This window comes from Alligator sinensis, unplaced genomic scaffold, assembly GCF_000455745.1.
Source record: "Alligator sinensis unplaced genomic scaffold, ASM45574v1 scaffold1483_1, whole genome shotgun sequence".
In the NCBI taxonomy this organism is placed as follows: domain Eukaryota; kingdom Metazoa; phylum Chordata; order Crocodylia; family Alligatoridae; genus Alligator; species Alligator sinensis.
The window spans coordinates 1-16,844 of NW_005843451.1; the positions used below are offsets into that span (position 1 = coordinate 1).

The following is a 16,844-nucleotide window of genomic DNA, read 5'->3' on the forward strand; positions in this document are numbered from 1 at the left end:
TTTTGTATCAGTAGAGGACAGAGTAGCAGAAGACCAGAATGTCCTCTATGGTGGCCATCCTATGGGGCATGCCTCGCCAAAGAGCGGGGGCTGCCCCCGGCCACAAGGGACACTCATGTGCACTACCAGGAACTGTGGTGGTGAGGGAGAGTGCAGAGACACCCCTTCCCCTGCATCTGGGCTCATCCCCCAGCAGTGTGGGGCAGGGACGCACACAGCGCATCGTTTTAGAGCTCTTAGAGTGGCCACTGTGAGACAGAGAGAGACAGAGCCCCAAGGGGCAGAGGAGCACTGGCCAAAGGTAGAAGCAGCTGCCGCAGCCCCAAAGAGCTGGTCAGAAATACTCCTTAACCAGGTGTTTCTGGAGGGGCGGGGCCGGGAATTCAAGCCTCTCTATAAACAAGAGCCCGGAGCAGGCAGGAGGAGAGAGCGCAGGACCGGAAGGAGAGGAGCCGGGCGGAGCAAGGTTGTGGGAGAACTGGAGAGCATCCTGGCGAGGGCAGGAAGCTCCTGCAGAGAGGGAGCTCCCCAGAGAGGACTTAGAGGAAGGTGCCGTGGATGGCAGGACCAGGACCTGCTTGCCATCTTGGCAGAGCAGGGCTGGGGAAGGTACCATAAAAACCCTAATAGGGGGGCACATCGGAACAAAGGTACCATTAAGACCCTAAAAGGGGTGCAAAACAAAGTGTCAGTGGCAGACCCAGTGGGGTGAGGGGATTGTAATGATCCGAAGAAGAGGCTCATGAGGAGCTGCCGTAAAGACGGTTACAGGTGAAGGATAAAGCGACCTCACCGGATATTTCTTTTTTCATTCTCCCCCCTCCCCCCCCCCCCCCAAAAAAAAACAAAAAAAACGGGGGAGCAATAATCCAGGACGGGAGCACTTGGTAGAGAACCCGAAGGCCGAATATTGACGAAAGGATGATTTTGATTCCCGGTGGAACGGGCGAGGGTGTAGGGGATGGTGGAGCCCTCAGGAACATAGGCCTCCGGAACAGAGGACAGTGGATGACAGCCAACTGGAACTACACGCCCAGGTACTGAATCTACGCCTATAAACACCAAGTCATGGCAGGAAAGGACGTGGGTGCATGGACCTCCAGTTGGTACCCATCCCTGATATCAGTCGACAGACTGAGGTCCTATGGGGCTATAAACAGACAATAAATATAGATATATACTTCTGTATCGAAAGAGAAAACAATAGGACGGTCAGAGAAACAAAAAGGAGATAACCGCTTCCACACTGAAACAGAGAGTGGCTGGAAAAGCAAAGACTCTTGGGAGGGTGCTACCTAACTAGATACTTGACACTACTGAACTAGTTATGTGACAGACACCTTCAACCACAACGTCGTGCTCAAGCAGGACTCTAACAGAGGTGCTGCTCTGCTCCCTTGGGGAGCTTGTCCATGTTACACCTCTGATGTTTCCACGTTACACTTTTCCTGTGTCCACATGACAAAAGTTGCCTTTAAGCTAACTAAATGACGTCTGCAGATCCATGTTAACAGACAATTTGATTGTTTTAGGGGGCGTTTTTCGTGGTAATTTAATACACCTCCGACATGTTTTATATTTAGCTCTGACACGTTTTATTTTTAGGTCGCTTTCTTCCATGAGGGCTATTTTTATCATTTTTAATGTGCAACATAGATTTGATTTATGCCCAAGAATGTGATTTTTTTTTTTTTTTTTCCCCCCCCTGCTTTGCAACCACTACGTGCCGTTGGGGTTCACGAGTAAATCTACAAAAATCCATTGAAGTCCATCTTATTTATCCTGCACTCATTCAAGCAGACTCCTGGTACTAATCTTGCATTTTTTTTACTGATTATCTTATTCTTTATTTCAGATTAAAGAAAAATTAAATTTCCAGAAAAACATGTTCTGCCTTTTCGCATGCACCTTGCATCTGGCTGTCCTTTGCCCTGCTGTGCTGCCGCTTATTATAGCGAGCTGGCCGGGCAGCCAGCCTCGGCCTTAGTCTCAGTTTCTTTCTACCCGCACCCCAAACTTATTTTTGCCTGCTCCTGCCCGGAGTTGGGGGCAGCCCATAGAGCACTTAGAGCAGGAACCCGCGTACTCATTTCCAGCAGCCCAATCTTCAGCCAGCTCCAGGGGGCTCAGGGTTACAGGCACTTTCCCCAAGAGAGCTCTTTCCGAAGCTTAGCAGCCTCTGCCATGCAGGACAGCACTGAGTCACTATATGACAACGCAGACCAGCCCTCGCTGTGGAACTGAAGTCACCGAGGCATTTTATGTCCTAATGAAAAGCTGTCTTGATAGATCCCTCCAACATTGTCCCCTGGGGCAGCTCATTCCCTCAGCAGTACAGGGACCAGGCAGGGGCAGGGACAGGTTTTGTCTCTCTGCTCCTCACCTTGGTCACAGGAAAGTGCCTCTGCCCAGGGGGGGCTGCAGGGAAGGGGTCCTGGCTGGGTTGGAGCCAGTCCCCTCCCTGCCTCCTGACTGCTCCTACTGTCTCTCTCAGCCTCCATCTCCCTTTCTCTGCCCTCTGTGGGTGGGAGATTTGGCCCATAACCACTCCCCAGGCACAAGGCACTGCTCTTCCAGCTGCGCCTGCGCCCCAGGAATTTCGGTGCCTGCTTCTGGTCAGGGCCATGTTGCCAGTGCTGCTCTGGCTGTCGCCCTGCCTCCCAGCTCTTTTCACATGCTGCCAGACAGCTGCTGCCAGGTCATGGACTCAGCTCCTGAGCTTGCACCCAAGTCCCAGGGACACCTCTCAGGACTCACTGGCAGCTTCTCCCCAGGCCTGGCCAGACTGCTCCTAGCCTTGGGCAGTGACTTCAGTTATATCAGCCAATACTAAACAAAATGTAGGTGCATTTCTCAGATCCTGAACACCATTATTCAATGCTGATAGAAAGGAAAGCCGCAGAGACCTGAGAGGGAAATCAAGGTATTCTGAGCTCTGGCCAAGCAGAGACAAAGGCACCCCAGCCCAGAGGGGTTTGCAACTGGAAGCTGGAAACTAGCCAAGGGGAGGGGGTTAGAATACCATGTATAACCAATAAGTCTTGTGCGAATGAGACCCAGTGCTGTCCTTCTGATGGACTGAATCTCTTTTAAATCAGGGTCCAAAGCAGAGCAGGGAAAAAGGAGAGATGGAGAAGCAGCCTGTCTGGCTGAAGGGGCTCTCATGAAGGAATCTAGGGTACGAGAAAGTAGTAGGCGGCTGGGTCTTATCAGGGACTTTGTGCCAGGTGCACGGGGCACTGGGGAGAAATACTGAAGAGGGAGGTCACCTGGTTGGTCACTCCCCTGGTTATGGGCCTGTTGAAGGATCCCTAGGTTTGAACATGACGTGACCCAGAGCCCACCCGGGTCTGTGGATATTCTTACAGCAATGTCTTTGGGTGTCAGCCAAGCCCGCAGTTCATAGTGGGCTGCGGGGGGCACAGATTTAGGGATGTCCCCACAGACCAGACCCAGAAGAATGGGCAGACTTTCCCAGAGAAGGAAGCAGTGAAGGCGTGGATGGGGGCCATGGTATCCGCATCATAGAAACCCACAACCCCACTGTCACAATCCAGGTACACACGGATCTTCCTAGGTCTCTGTGGCAGGTCCAGCAGGCTCCATTCTGCATTGACTACCCGGTACTGGTCCATGGAGAGCTGGATGGCCCAGGTGCCCTGCTCAGGGCTGAAATCAAACCATCCCCTCCTGTTGGCAGACTCCCTGGTGACACCCAGGGCCCAGCCCTGCTTGTCTCCCACCTCCACATCCCAGTAGTGTGTCCCCGACATGTAGCCATCAGTGCCCAACACACAGGAGTACACATTGAACCTCCCAGGGCTGTTGGGTAGAGACTGGGGCGTGTCTGTGGCTGTCACGCTTCTCCGGTTCACAGACAGGACTAGGCTGGCGTGAGCTGTGTCTGGATCCAGAGTCACATCCTCTAGGAAAGAGAGAGAAACATCCCAGCAGCTTAGCCCACAGTGTGCAGCAGGGGCAGAGAGAACTGCTGCAGGTGGTCCAGAACAGCAATAGCCATGCTCTGGCTCCTGCCTGCCCATCCTTGTCCTCATCCTTGAAGTGCAGAAGAACAGGGAGGGCCTGGGCAGTGGTGCCCCATGAAAAATGTGAGACAGGAGGAATTATCAGTGCTCAGAGAAAGGACAGACCACGCTGTGCATGAAACCACCTGGGCAGTAGGGAGGGCTGGAGGGAGGGGATGGCTGTGCTGTAAGATAGGAAGTGGGGGGTACAGTATGTGAGAGGAAGTGGGGTGGGGCTGGCTGCACTATACAATGGGTATGGCAAGGTGGAAGAAGTTAAGGGGTTGTGGGGGTCTGTGCTGTGTAATAGGCATGGGGTCAGGGGTGCAATAGGGTTGCAGGTGGCTTCTGGCGGTCTCCTGGGTTGGGAGTGAGTGCACATGACTCTTGGGGGGTGTGGCATGCAGGAGTCTGTCTCCTCCATCACCGACTGAAGTCGGACTGGAGCACTGACCTTTGTCCCTGTAAACCTTCATCTTGGGATAAGCTGGGGGAGCAGTAGAGTCCATGGGTGCAGGGCAGGGCAGCCAGTCTTGAGGGACACAGGACCTGCAAGGAAAATCCGGCCTTAGGCTTAGCAGGAGCTGAGATCCTGAGCAACTGTTGGGGCTGCCAGGGGAGGGGTATAACTTTGGGGCTTGTGCTGGGGCAGAGGCTGCTCTGAGGAGGCTCAGGAGCTCCAAGATTACTCCTGGGGTCATTGCCCCCATCCCACACATGAATAGCATCCCTATAGTGGGTGGCAGGGGCTGTCTCTGCCCCCATTGCTAGAATACTGGAGTCTTTTCACCAAGATTTGGTCTCATGGGGTCCCTCCTTAAGAGCATGGGACCATCAGTTCCATGTTACAGAAGGGAAACTGAGGTACAGGTAGAGTAGCTGAGACTAAGGCCACAGGAGATACCTAACTCTGGGCTGCCTCTGCTCTAGCCTAGTGGACCCAGTTTCCTTTCAGCAAGAAAGAACCCAGGTGTTCTGGCTTCCTGCCCCACTTCTCTCCCAGAGCCCAGGAATCCTGACCCCAAATGTCCACCCTCCTGTAACCACAGGACTCCAGTCACCTCCCAGACCTGGGAAAGAACCCAGGAGTCCTAGAGGCTGATCCCCAGGACTACACTGGGTCCTGAGAGAGAATAATCACAGGTATGGTCCACTGATCTGCACTAGCTTTCCACATACTGCCTGTGCAGATCACACTGGCCTCCCTCCTCCCACAGAGAGGGCATCCCTTCTTGGTGCTTAGCACAGGCACTGGTGCTTATCATGGGCAGCTGGTTTCTGCCCCCCACCCCACCAGTCCCTTCCTTCGCAGGGACTTACGTGCTGCGCCTGGGGAACAGCTCCATGCAAGTGCAACAAGACACAGGAGAGTGAACTTTCATCCCAGCCACAGGGCACTGTCTAATCACCTCCATGTCCCTGCACCAGGGGAGAGAGAACCTGGTGTCACTGAGCACAGCCTACAGGCAGCTGGCCGGGCTGTGCAGAACACCGTGCTTCACTTAGCAGCAGGAGGGCGTGAAGCTGGGAGCCAGGACTCCTGGGGTCTATTCTTGTCTGTGGGAGAAGCATTAGATGGAGCAAGGGAAAGCAGGGAAGCCGGCTTTCAGGACTCTTGGATTCTGTCCTCAGCTCTGGAAGATGAATGGGGTCCTGTGGGTTAGAGCGGAGGGGCTGGTAATCAGGACTCCTGTGTTCTCCCCCAGCTCTGGCAGTGGAGCAGTGTCTATGGGTCAGAGCAGGGGGTTCTGGAGTTCCTACCTCTCAGCAGGGGCCTAACTGCTGGGCCAGACTGAGAGCATCCTCCACCCTTCTGCTGAGGGCAAGAGGGACAGAAGGGGAATGAGCAAGAGGGAGTGTGGCTCTGTGGCCTAGTGATTCGGGGAGGGAGTCCTGGGACCTAGTCATTTTAATATAAATAGATACACAGCAGGAAGCAAGGGGCAGAACCTATATTCCCTCCCTCCAAGCTGGGTGTCCTAAAGGCCATGCACAGCCAGCCCAGTGCCCCTGCCCCTACTATATTTGTACAGGGCCTGGCACCAGCTACTGACTTGTGACCTTCTGGTGCCCTGACTGTGGGAGGGGCTTTGGCTACAGCTTCAACCTGGTCTAGCACTAGTGCATGAACACACAGGTGTGCCCCTACTAGTGTTGGGACTGTGGGAAAAACTTCATGCAGAGCTTGAAGGCTCCACAGGGGGCAGAGCTCCCACTAGGCTGCTGCTACCAGATGGGAGGATGGAGCACACAGGAGCCTTGGCAGCTGGCCTCAGATTGCCTGGGGCTCCGGGACCTCCCCAGCCACCTGTCCAAGTCAGAGACAGCATCAGCCGCTGGCTAGCATGGCTCTGAATGATGCTTTTGTTATTCATGTTAATGTCTGATTTCTACACTATGTTAGGCTCCAAGCCTCAGCTGTTTCTTTTTTCTGTTCATGGTGGTCTGAGTTCCCTGATGTCAGGTGGGGTCTTTTCTCTGGGGGAAGGTGGTAGAGGTCTGAGCTATCAGTGAATTTAAATGCTGGTAAGAATGTAAATGGATAATAATACCAATGTAACACACTTCCTCAGTTACAAGTGCAGCCTTTTGCAGGTTCTGTCACTCGGGAACCTTATTTAAGCTAAACTGCAACCAACTGTTCCCAACAGCGTGAGGCTTGCTTGGTTTTTCATGCATCGTGCGGTGATCAGCCCTATGTGTTCAGGAAGTGGAAAGGCATAAACATCTCACTGAGTTCACAAAGTCCTTCTCAGAAATTAAAATGATCCAACCCCCTTTGCTATTCCTTCCCAAATATCCCTGTAACCAAGAAATAATAGATAGATCACAGTTCCCAGTGAGTCTTTGTCCTTGAACATCAGCTGCTATTTATGTTGAAAGCCAAACTCGTGACTTTGGTTTTCTACACTTACTTATTTCTCTGCTCTCTCATTTTTTATAGGAGGTTAGGTGAACAGATTACTTCTACTCTAGGGGTAAATGGAACCTGCTTATATTGTTTTAATGGTTCTTAACCATTTCTAACAGTCCTCACTCTTCTACTTGGAACTATGCTGTTACAACAAAAAAAATGCACTCCCCAGAAGTGCCTTTTTACCCCCAACTGGTTCCAGTAAGATGTGGAGTTGCCTGCTACATAGCCAGGAACTGCCATACAGCTTGGGCAGGAAAATTATTTTATAGTAGTAAAATGTATTTCTGTGCCAGCTGTCACCCTGACAAATTATGTGTGTGCTTGCTTAAAAGAGAACTGTCAATAATGGGGAAAGACCAGAGGACTGAAATATTGCTGTATTGTACCTGTATTTAGAAAGGGCAAATGGGATGTGCAGAACAGCAGAGACTTCCTATGCCTGAGGAAGGGTGATTGCACCTGAAAGCTTGCAAAGAACTTTTTTCCAACTCCTCGGTCTCATAAAAGATATCATACCTACTCAAAGAACCTTCCCTGCAAATGCGATGTTCACCTTATGCTGATCCCAGAAAAATGACTGGAATGGCTGAAAGGAGACTCAGGGAATACACATCTAAAGGATGCCATCGTCAACATGATTTTATGAGAAATAGGTCCTGTGAAGTGAACTTGATATATTGGTGATGAAATCGTAAGTTTAATTTAAAGATTAGCCTTATTAAAAAAAAAATCAGCAGAGGTATATAGTAAATGGATTAAAAATTGGGTAAATGTTAAATTGCAAAAAAAAAAGGAAGTTGCTGAAAGGAACCCAATACTGAATCTGGGTGTTCCCAATGCTGTCCTGTAGAAACTGATTGACTATTTTAATGCTATCTGAAAGAAAATATACAATTATTGCTGATGAAATTTAGGGAGGACATACCAACTGATAGAATGGTTGATAATGATGAGAGGAGAGGCATTTTTAAAGAGCCTAACATAGTGCCTCTGAGAGCAGGGTTGCACCTTGCAAAGTAGTTTCCCTGAAACACTTGGAGGTTATGGTAGAAGCCAGCTAAATGTGAGCTTCTGGGGTGACACTGTCTGGGAGAGTTAACATGAAACTTGAATGTAGAAGCAGCAAAGTAGGGAGGTAACTTTACCTCTGCACAGGTGTTTGTGAGGCCATTACTGGAGAGTAGCTCCTGTTCTTGTGTCTATATTGCACTTGGGAACAGGTAGCAGCAGGGGAGGGATAGGCAGTTATTTAGGAGTTAGTACAATGGGGTTGCTTTAAAAGTCAGAGACATTTCAGTTATGCAGGCCCTGGTAGGGAGCAGCAAAGATCTGTCAGAGTTTAGCTAACACTTAACAGCTGAGAAATGCCATTTTACAAATGAGAGGAGCCTGGTTCAATGTTTGTTCACTTTACTTTGCAAAAATCTGAGTTTTAGTGGACTTAACAAGGGAAACAGCATGAATCTTAAACATGAGGGAGAAAGTGGATTATTGAGGAGTTTAAACCACCCCCATTCACCTGGAATACAACTCATAGCAACTATCTTTCAAAGCAAGGAAAAGACTGAAGACAGTCAACCACTAGAAGGAAAAGGGGGCAAATCAGAAGTGATTTTTCTGGAACTGTTGACTCAATAACTAAACTGGAATCTTAATTCCAGTCTTAGGCTAACTATATGTCTCCAGTCAGGGATTATGGATTAAAACAACAACAGAAAACCCTGATTTAAATGTATAAGAAAAAACAGGCCAGTCTTGTTTGCAGCATTTTTAACTGCTATAAACTGACTAGCTTTTAAAAGATCTTTTAGGGATGTTAAGATATTTAAGAACAGATTTTTTTTAATGAAATGAGATTTTTTAAAGGCTTCTGAAATGACTCTAAAGAAGAAAAAAAGGATTCACAAAGTGAATTTCCTTATCTTTTGTAGGTTAACTTTTAAAATCCTCATTGGTTTGTCAGAATTAAAGCATCTTCAGTTGTCAAGATAAGGGTAAAGGCAACGGCATTTGGGTAAAGATATGTGCCTGGTAAATGTCTAATCACTCTGAGAAATCACAGTTTGATTATACCAAGAAAGAAAATGCTGATGAGGTGGTAATGTGTAACCAAATGACTGGGGAAAACCTGTGCTTTCAAGAAAGGCTGAATAGATGTGGATTGTTTGTGTTAGAAAGGAGATAATTAATAAAGGAACTGATAAAAGTATATAGAAGAATGAATGGACTAGACCAGGTAGATCAGGAATTTCTGTTCTCTCTGTTTCATAACACAAAACAAGGGGACAATTGTTGAAATTCAAAGGGATGCAAATTTAGTACGCAAATACTTTTTTGCATGATGTGTAACTTGACTTGCTTGCCACAGAAAAGAGTTGAGGCCAAGAATTTAGTGAGATTTAAAAAGAGATTCCTTTGTGAAGGATCTGTGGGATTATAATTAATGATCATAGACTCTTTGGAAGGGATATAAAACCTCATGCCTTGGGACCTAGACCAATCTCTAACTATGAATTGACAAAAAGACTTAATGTGGAAGGTAGATTTTATGACATTTTCCTCAGCAACAGTCCTTCTTAGTCCCTGGTCTCCAATTCTTCTATTACTTTTCTGAGCAACAGAAGGTAGAGGAAGGAGCTACAGCAAGGTTTCAGCCAGGCTTGGCAGGATGGCCTGACGTCTTGAAGCTATATCTACTGTGGACAATCTGAACCCTGTGAGAAGATGCACAACTTGTTCAATAGTCTTCAGTTGTTTGAATTCCTCACATTTGCAGGCACCTCTTGGAATTTCCCTTTGCACAGAACCTGGGGTAGCCAGGATCCACAATTCTTCTTAGTTACCGAGGATGTCACAGACTGAGAGTTCAAAATCCTGCTAAAGGGAAGTAAAGACTGTGTTATCAGATTTAGTCACACACCAGGCACCAATGAGGACCTTGCTAAAGCTACAGATTGAGCAGTAGTATGTGCCTGTTTTTGTACTCAAACTTGGAAAGGATGACAGGACATGAGAAGTAGAAGATGACACATTCTTATTTAGCTGAAAGCAAACAGAATTACAGAAATTAGGGCTAGATGGTACCTTGAGAGCACATCTAGTCCATCTCACTGCAGGACTACCTCTATATAAACCATTACTGACTAATATTTGTCCAACACAGGGGTCAGCAATCTAGAGCCCACAGGCCAGATATGGCTTGCAAAAGGGATTGGATCCTGAAGACACGTGATGGAAAGTTTATGACAGAGGTTGTATATATATAACTCTCTCTCTATATATAGAAATATATTATAATAAAGAAAAAGTCTGATTCAGTCCATGTTTTACTAAGAACAGATCCATGTTTTGCTAATAGCATGTCCATCCTCTGAAGCAGCTCCAACCAGCTATTACAGCCTACTTGGAGGGCTGTTGTTCCTCATCGCACTCTCTGCTCACCGGTACTGGAGTGACCAGAAAGAAATAGTAGCCAGTGGCTTTACCCAGGTTGCAAGCTGCAGCCTGTGTTTGCAAAAGGTTGCTGACCCCTGGGCTAACCTGTTTTTAAATATCTTCTACAGAGGGAAATTCCACCAACTGCCTGGCTAATCTCTTCTGTAGAGAGATTTGCCTAATGTTTAACTTGAATCTCCCTTGCAGTAATTTAGGCCTGCTATTTCTTGTCCTTATCCCCACTAGAGATGAAAACAAATATTATTACCTTCCTCCTTACCCCACCTTTGTAGGTAGGCAGAGAGTGTTATAACATCTACCCTTGTTAGGACAATACTGTAGCTTTCAGGCTATGAACATTCTCTCTTTAGGACTGAAAACAGCTGCCAGAAGCCACTGGCTCTCCTGTGATACCTGTGGTAGAGCTTGGGCAAATCACAGTTCTTCCTGCAGAATGAAGAGATCAGGGAATTTCTACCATCTCCCAAATAACTCGTTCCTAAAAAGAACGGGTTTTATTTTATGTATGACACTGCAAGTCTTTTCTCCTAATTTTTCCCATTAATATTTGGCCCCATCACTGTTCCAGCTATTCCTCAACAATCCTCTGGCCAAGGCAGCTTCCCCATAATTTCTTTTCCAGTCCCATGGTAGGAGGCAGATCAAATCCTGGTTATTCTGGAGCCTGTCAGGGCAAGGAGGGAAGATTTAGACCTGGCTTTTGCCTATGTCACATCCCATTTCTTCTCCGAAAGAAGTTCTTGACTTTTCCATGCTTGAGGAAACAGTGTTATAGCACAGACCCATTTCCCCCTCACTACAATTAGATCCACCAAAACATTAGAAAATCACCTATAGTAACAGAGCTGTTGATTGAAATGCTATACGTAAGCAGAATCTGAGCAATCCCTTTAGAAGATTCTCCCATATTGTTCCCCTTTCCTCAGCAGTGGAGAGGAGGGACACGGGCTGACTTGTCCTTTCTTCTCTTCATTTGTTCACAGGACAACTCTGCCCTGGCAAGGCTGCAATTGGTGTGCCTGATTATGACTCTCATGATTTCTTGTAGTTTTTCTCTGCCTTTCCCTTTCCTTCCCTTTGGCTAATACACTGGTTTATTGTCCCATAACTAAATTATCTCTTGCTCCTAGTGAGAGCCTGTGCATGTCAATAAATGCAGCAATTCTGAGTCTCAAACAGATAGAGGAGAGTAAGGGAGGCATTTGTGTGGGAATCACCATCCCGCTGGTCCTCAGCACTTTCCTGAGGTCACTCTTCGTTATGGGAGCTTCTGGCTCTGGTGCTGTCAGAGGCTAGGGGGACTAGTTTCAGTCACTGGAGAAAGCCCGTTTTGATTTGGCATCATTAAATGGAGCCGTAAAGGTCTGTCCTGAATACTGGCCTTGTTAAGCTACTGCAGCTACTCATCTGAAATACCAGTTATAAAAAGCAGCAATCTCCAAGCCAGGAAGTTCAGCCCCAGCCTTCACGATGGAGAGAAAAAACAAGACACACCGGCTGCTTTTCCTTTAGCAGTGACCTCTGGTGGCCAATACTAATGAAACCTACTCTTCATCCTCTTCACTGGGGACAGGAACTGGAACAGGAAGGATCAGACATACAAATGGATCTTGCAGGGGGGTGCGTTTCAGGGGCAGTGGTGAGTTGCATAGCTGGGCCAGCTGCACCAGGGCAGGTGGCTTTGCTCACAGGGGCGGCCAGGAGATCGGGGGAATGTGGGTCAGGACTGCGGGGCACGGGCAGCAACAGGGGCCTGCGGGTTGAGAGTGAAGGGCACCACAGGGGTGGGAGACTGTGGCTTGGGAGCGAGGGGCAACGGAATGAGCAGGGGCAGGGCACCGGCATACTACTGGACCCCCACAATCATATACAGCCCTCCCCCCTGCTCCACAGGTGTCCTCTTTTTTGGAACTGGAAATATGGTAACCCTATGCTGCAGCTTAAAAACTCTTCTATTGCACGAGAGAGAGAGAGAGGGTGAGAATCATAATATTCATTTATAAGATAGTGTGTGTATAATGCATGCACATAAATATGTCTCTCCTTGTACTGTAAATGCAGTCCACTGGGTGATATATTTCAGAGGTGCAGCACTTTCTGAAACAGGCCAGTGTTTCCCAGATTTTTGATGCTTGGGGCACACTTTTTTCTGGGTTAAAATTGGTAGCATACTTTACTCTCACACCCAAAAAAGGGATGTGTGTGTGCATGTGCATGTACATATACTGTATTTACCTAAATCCAAGATGACTCCAGATTTGGAGCATTCCTATGGATTTCAGTGGGCTGTAGATAGGGCATGTTGCTTAGGACTCACCCCTTCAACAGTGTACAGAAGCCCAGAGGTCTGTACCCTTCTCTGGGGTTCAGTTCTCCATTCATGAAAATTATGTTCAGGTATGGATACCACTTACGGGGCACACCCTTTGGAAATCGCTACTTTAGGCACTCTTTATGCTTATATTAGCCACATATCAGCACCTACTGGATATTAAAAAAAGCTACCCTCTCATACTCTTGCAAATCAAGGTAGGTAATTATCATGGATGGAGAACTGACACTTAGAGAAGAGTATCAAGAGAGTGAAACTTGGTTGAGAAGGAAAGTGATTTTCATCCTTCTTTTTACTTTGGGCAGTAATTTTGGCTGGTATAAAGCAGTGTAACACCACTACTCCCATCAGAGCTGTAACAGTCTTCATTAGCTGGAAACGTGGCCCATAGATTTTTTAAAAAAGCTGCTTTAACTCAACACTTTACCTTAAAACACCTTGCTCATTGCTTAGGCTCAAGCCTAATTCGAAGTGTGGAAGTATTCCTACTGACTTTAACAAGTCTATGTATGATCCAGTCCTTAAAGCCAGATATATACATCAGTATTTTGCTAAATGAGGGGCCAAAACTGGATGCTTTAACAGATAACAAGATCTGTTATCAGAGTTATAAGATAGTGAAAATATAAGATAGTATTGTGGTGACAAATACTTCTCCATCAGAACATAAGCCAACCCCAACCTGACAGGGTTTATAAGGAACTTATCTTCTGAGGAGGATGTTTTTCATGCCTTTTGATGACAGATTTTTTCCCCACCTTTTGCTGATGCAGCTGGTATAGGCTCCATGGTAGACAGGATGTTGAGCTAAATGGATCCCTAAACAGATAGTCTGGTAGTTCAGCCAGAGGAACTGCAGAGTGCAGGATGCCTTTGCAGTGCAGTTGGTCTCAGCTTGAGATTCTTTGTCTGGTGCCCTCACTGCACACAAAGACAGCTGCCTGTTACATATCTGTCCTGAACAGGTGCAATTCCTTTCCCAAAGGTAACCTGTTCAGACAGTTACTGGCACCCAATGAAAAGGCATATACGGCAAAACTTGCTATTATGAAGCACCAGCGAATGTCCTAAACTTGGGTCCTTTGTGTGCTTCTAACCCTAATAAGGTTCACCCTGAGGAGAATGTCATTCAGACACACCAAGCTGCCCTTAGGTAAAAGGAATCACATAGACAAAAGTCTTTTTTTTCTTTTTTTTTTACTGATGAATGAAATTATTCTGTAGATAAGCTCTTGCATTTCAGCCTGTGAGACACTTTTCTTGAGACAGGTCAGCAAATAGATCAAATAATTCAGAGTCCAGTTTGCAATGGTATCGCACATAGTAGGTGTACTGTGGTAGCACCAAGAGATCCAGTCCTGTGTGCTGAGTGTCATACAAATGATGTAAAAGACAGGCCCTGCTCCAAAGAACATACACTTCAAAAGCCCAAATTTAGCAATGTGGTGAAGCAAACAAATAGACAAGGTCATAAAAATAACAAAGTGTTTTAGTACAGAATAGCTGTCTCTCTAGTTTGTGGTCAAGCAGCAGCAATAATCACAAGTCAGTATCTGCCTCACTGTTAGCATTCTTGTCTGCATCTGTATAGCAAAGGATTAATTCATTCAGGCCAAAAGGGACCGCGATGGCCCTTTTGCACTGTGCAGGTCAGAGAATCTCATCTACTTACTCCTTCATCCCAGTCCATAATTAATGGTTGAGCTAAAACATCAGTGGGGAGCTTTTATGAAGGTAACAGAAATCCTTTTTGATTCACTAAAATGTCTGGGCTGCATCTCTGCAAGGAGCAAATCCAGAAACTCATTAAAGCGGGTATTACATGTATCCTCCAAATTCCAACCGGAGGGAAGCTACCCAGGATTCAGCTTTTACAGACGTTGAGGAGCCTGGAGAGAGAATCTCAAAGATGTGTAAGACCTAGGAACAGCCTGTTGGATAGACTAGAGCAGTGGGACCCAACTTTTTTGGCAGGTGCCCAACAAATTAGCCCTGTACATTACCCCAATGCCACTGTGATCCCCTTCTGCTGCCCAACCTACTGTTCTGCTTTGTTCCCTGCCTCCTCTGTGCTCCCTGCCCAAGGGGATGCTCTGCTTTCTTCCTTATCTGCTTCTGTGCTACCTGTCCCCTCCTCAACCTGCCAGGTGCCACACATAGAGGTTGCCTGTGCCACTTGACACATGCATCAGGTTGCCCAACCCTGGACTGGAGTCCCAGCTGAGGAAGAAGCTCAGGTTAGGTTTTCCAAGATGTTTATGATTCTGCCTCTCCATGAGCTATATGTACAGCTTCAAAAACCAGTGGACATTTAAGAGTCTCCAACTCGGGATCTACTGTCATGGAAATCCCTCCAGCTCATTCACTGTTTAGGTGCTGAAAAGAATCTGTCTTGCCTCTTGATGACAGTTTGAGAAGCAACAGATTAGCAAACCTCACAACCTGTATACCCTTCTCACAGCAATCAGGAGCTCCCTCCAAACACTGTCATGCATCATAAATTTGTGTCAGTCTTGAAAGAGGCCATGCTGATCCATGCAGATATATATATCAGTGGGGCCATGCTGATCCTCTCTGTCCTGCTCCAATTTTAGTGCATCTGCACTTTTCTCCTGAGTCTGTGGGCAAGCAGCTCTGATGCCAAAGCTGCTTAAAACTTTCCAGAGCATATAGAGAGCAACAAGACCCTGGCAATGTCAGGGGATTCTGGTAATCTCTGCTCACAAGGGAGGAGGCCATATGAGAGATTAATTTATGGAGAAACCCCTCTTTTCTGCAAACCCCTCCATAACTACTAGGAAGTCCCAGAGTGGGAAAAATAAGAGAGCTCGACCCTCCCAGCAGACAGTAACACAGACGTTCACATTAATCCACATGAATTACTCAGAGATTGATGTGGAAGATGTAACTAACTATCAAATGGAGTCTAGGGATGGTATCATGGTAGAAGTCCAAGCAAGTTGCCTTCAGGGATATGGATCTGACAACTGGATGCATTTGTGGGAAGTTAGGATGGCGAGGGACAATACTGCTGTTAACTCCCAGAGAAGAAACACATCAGCAGCATCTGAAAATCCTCTACTTGACATTGCACATCTACAATCATTTTCCTTCCCCATCCCTCAGGAGGAGTGGGCAGACAAAAAGAAGTGAAACAGGGATGCTACTCTACAGGCTTTCAGTGAAAGAAAAGTAACTGAGCAGGTTTTAGAAGGGCTTTAGTCCATTTTAAACCCCCAGCCCCCCTCTGGTTCTTTTCTTGTAAACATTGTGTACAGACTATGGGATGTCACTCAGTTGCTTAGGACAGCATGGAAGTAGCCCCTTTCACTGAGACTAAATCTACCAAGGCTTTTTTGACTCCTGCCCATTGGTACCCAGTTCAAGAGTCCCTGAACCAAACCTTAGAAAAGAGCAGAATCCACAAAGCTGAGCTGGGAGATTCCCCTTGATGTTGCCAAAGGTATTCGTTCAGGACAGCGAGGACGAGGCAGGGGCAGGAACTGGCTAGTCCTCTGCTTTTCACCTTATTTCAAGGAAAATGACTTTGCCCAGGGGAGCTACAATATATGGCTCCAGACAGGCTTAGGAGTCTGTAGCTTCTTTCTTCACTTTCTCCTACTGTACTTTCAGAGGAAGTCTACATGCATGCTGTTGTAGGGGTAGGAGTAACTATGCTATCCTGAAATAAGTGAGCTTGCATACCCTACTGAAGGACAAATTAGCCCATACAGCCTGTCCTGCTACTGTACCTAGACTGACTTTGCTACCTGAATTGTCTGATCTCGATCTAAGCCAAGTATCAATGACTGCGCTGTGCTGTGCAGCATAGAGATACCCTCTCTTTTCATCCAATATTTCCAGATGGGGCAACTGACAACTGACGCCCAGCAAAAAGCCAACCTATTAAATAGGTACTTTGCGTCGGTCTTTCATCAGTCCCATGGGACACCCATGCCCGCTATGGGACAGGGAAGTCCGGGTGAGGGCGATCCCCTGCCCTCCATTAATGCTGACTTCGTGAAGGAACATCTTGAGAAGCTGGATACCTTCAAGTCAGCCGGCCCTGACAATCTTCACCCCAGGGTACTCAAGGAGCTGGCGAGCATCATAG

The 16,844-nt window shown here is 47.2% G+C and overlaps 1 protein-coding gene across 2 annotated transcripts in view; it reads right to left on the reverse strand.

Moving 5' to 3' along the window:
* Window positions 1-382: 382 nt before the first annotated feature.
* Window positions 383-16,844, reverse strand: part of LOC102383766 (butyrophilin subfamily 1 member A1-like) — a 22,162-nt gene continuing 5,700 nt past the window's right edge. The window contains exons 2-4 of one of the 2 annotated variants that reach the window (XM_006038747.3): window positions 5,346-5,444; window positions 4,480-4,574; window positions 383-3,925 (exon numbers count right to left, since the gene is read on the reverse strand). In XM_006038747.3, the coding sequence (XP_006038809.2) occupies window positions 3,384-3,925; window positions 4,480-4,574; window positions 5,346-5,440 (732 nt within the window). In that variant the 5' untranslated portion in view covers window positions 5,441-5,444 and the 3' untranslated portion in view covers window positions 383-3,383. The remainder of the gene's footprint in view (window positions 3,926-4,479; window positions 4,575-5,345; window positions 5,445-16,844) is intronic. The other variant, XM_025195284.1, reaches the window with a different exon arrangement.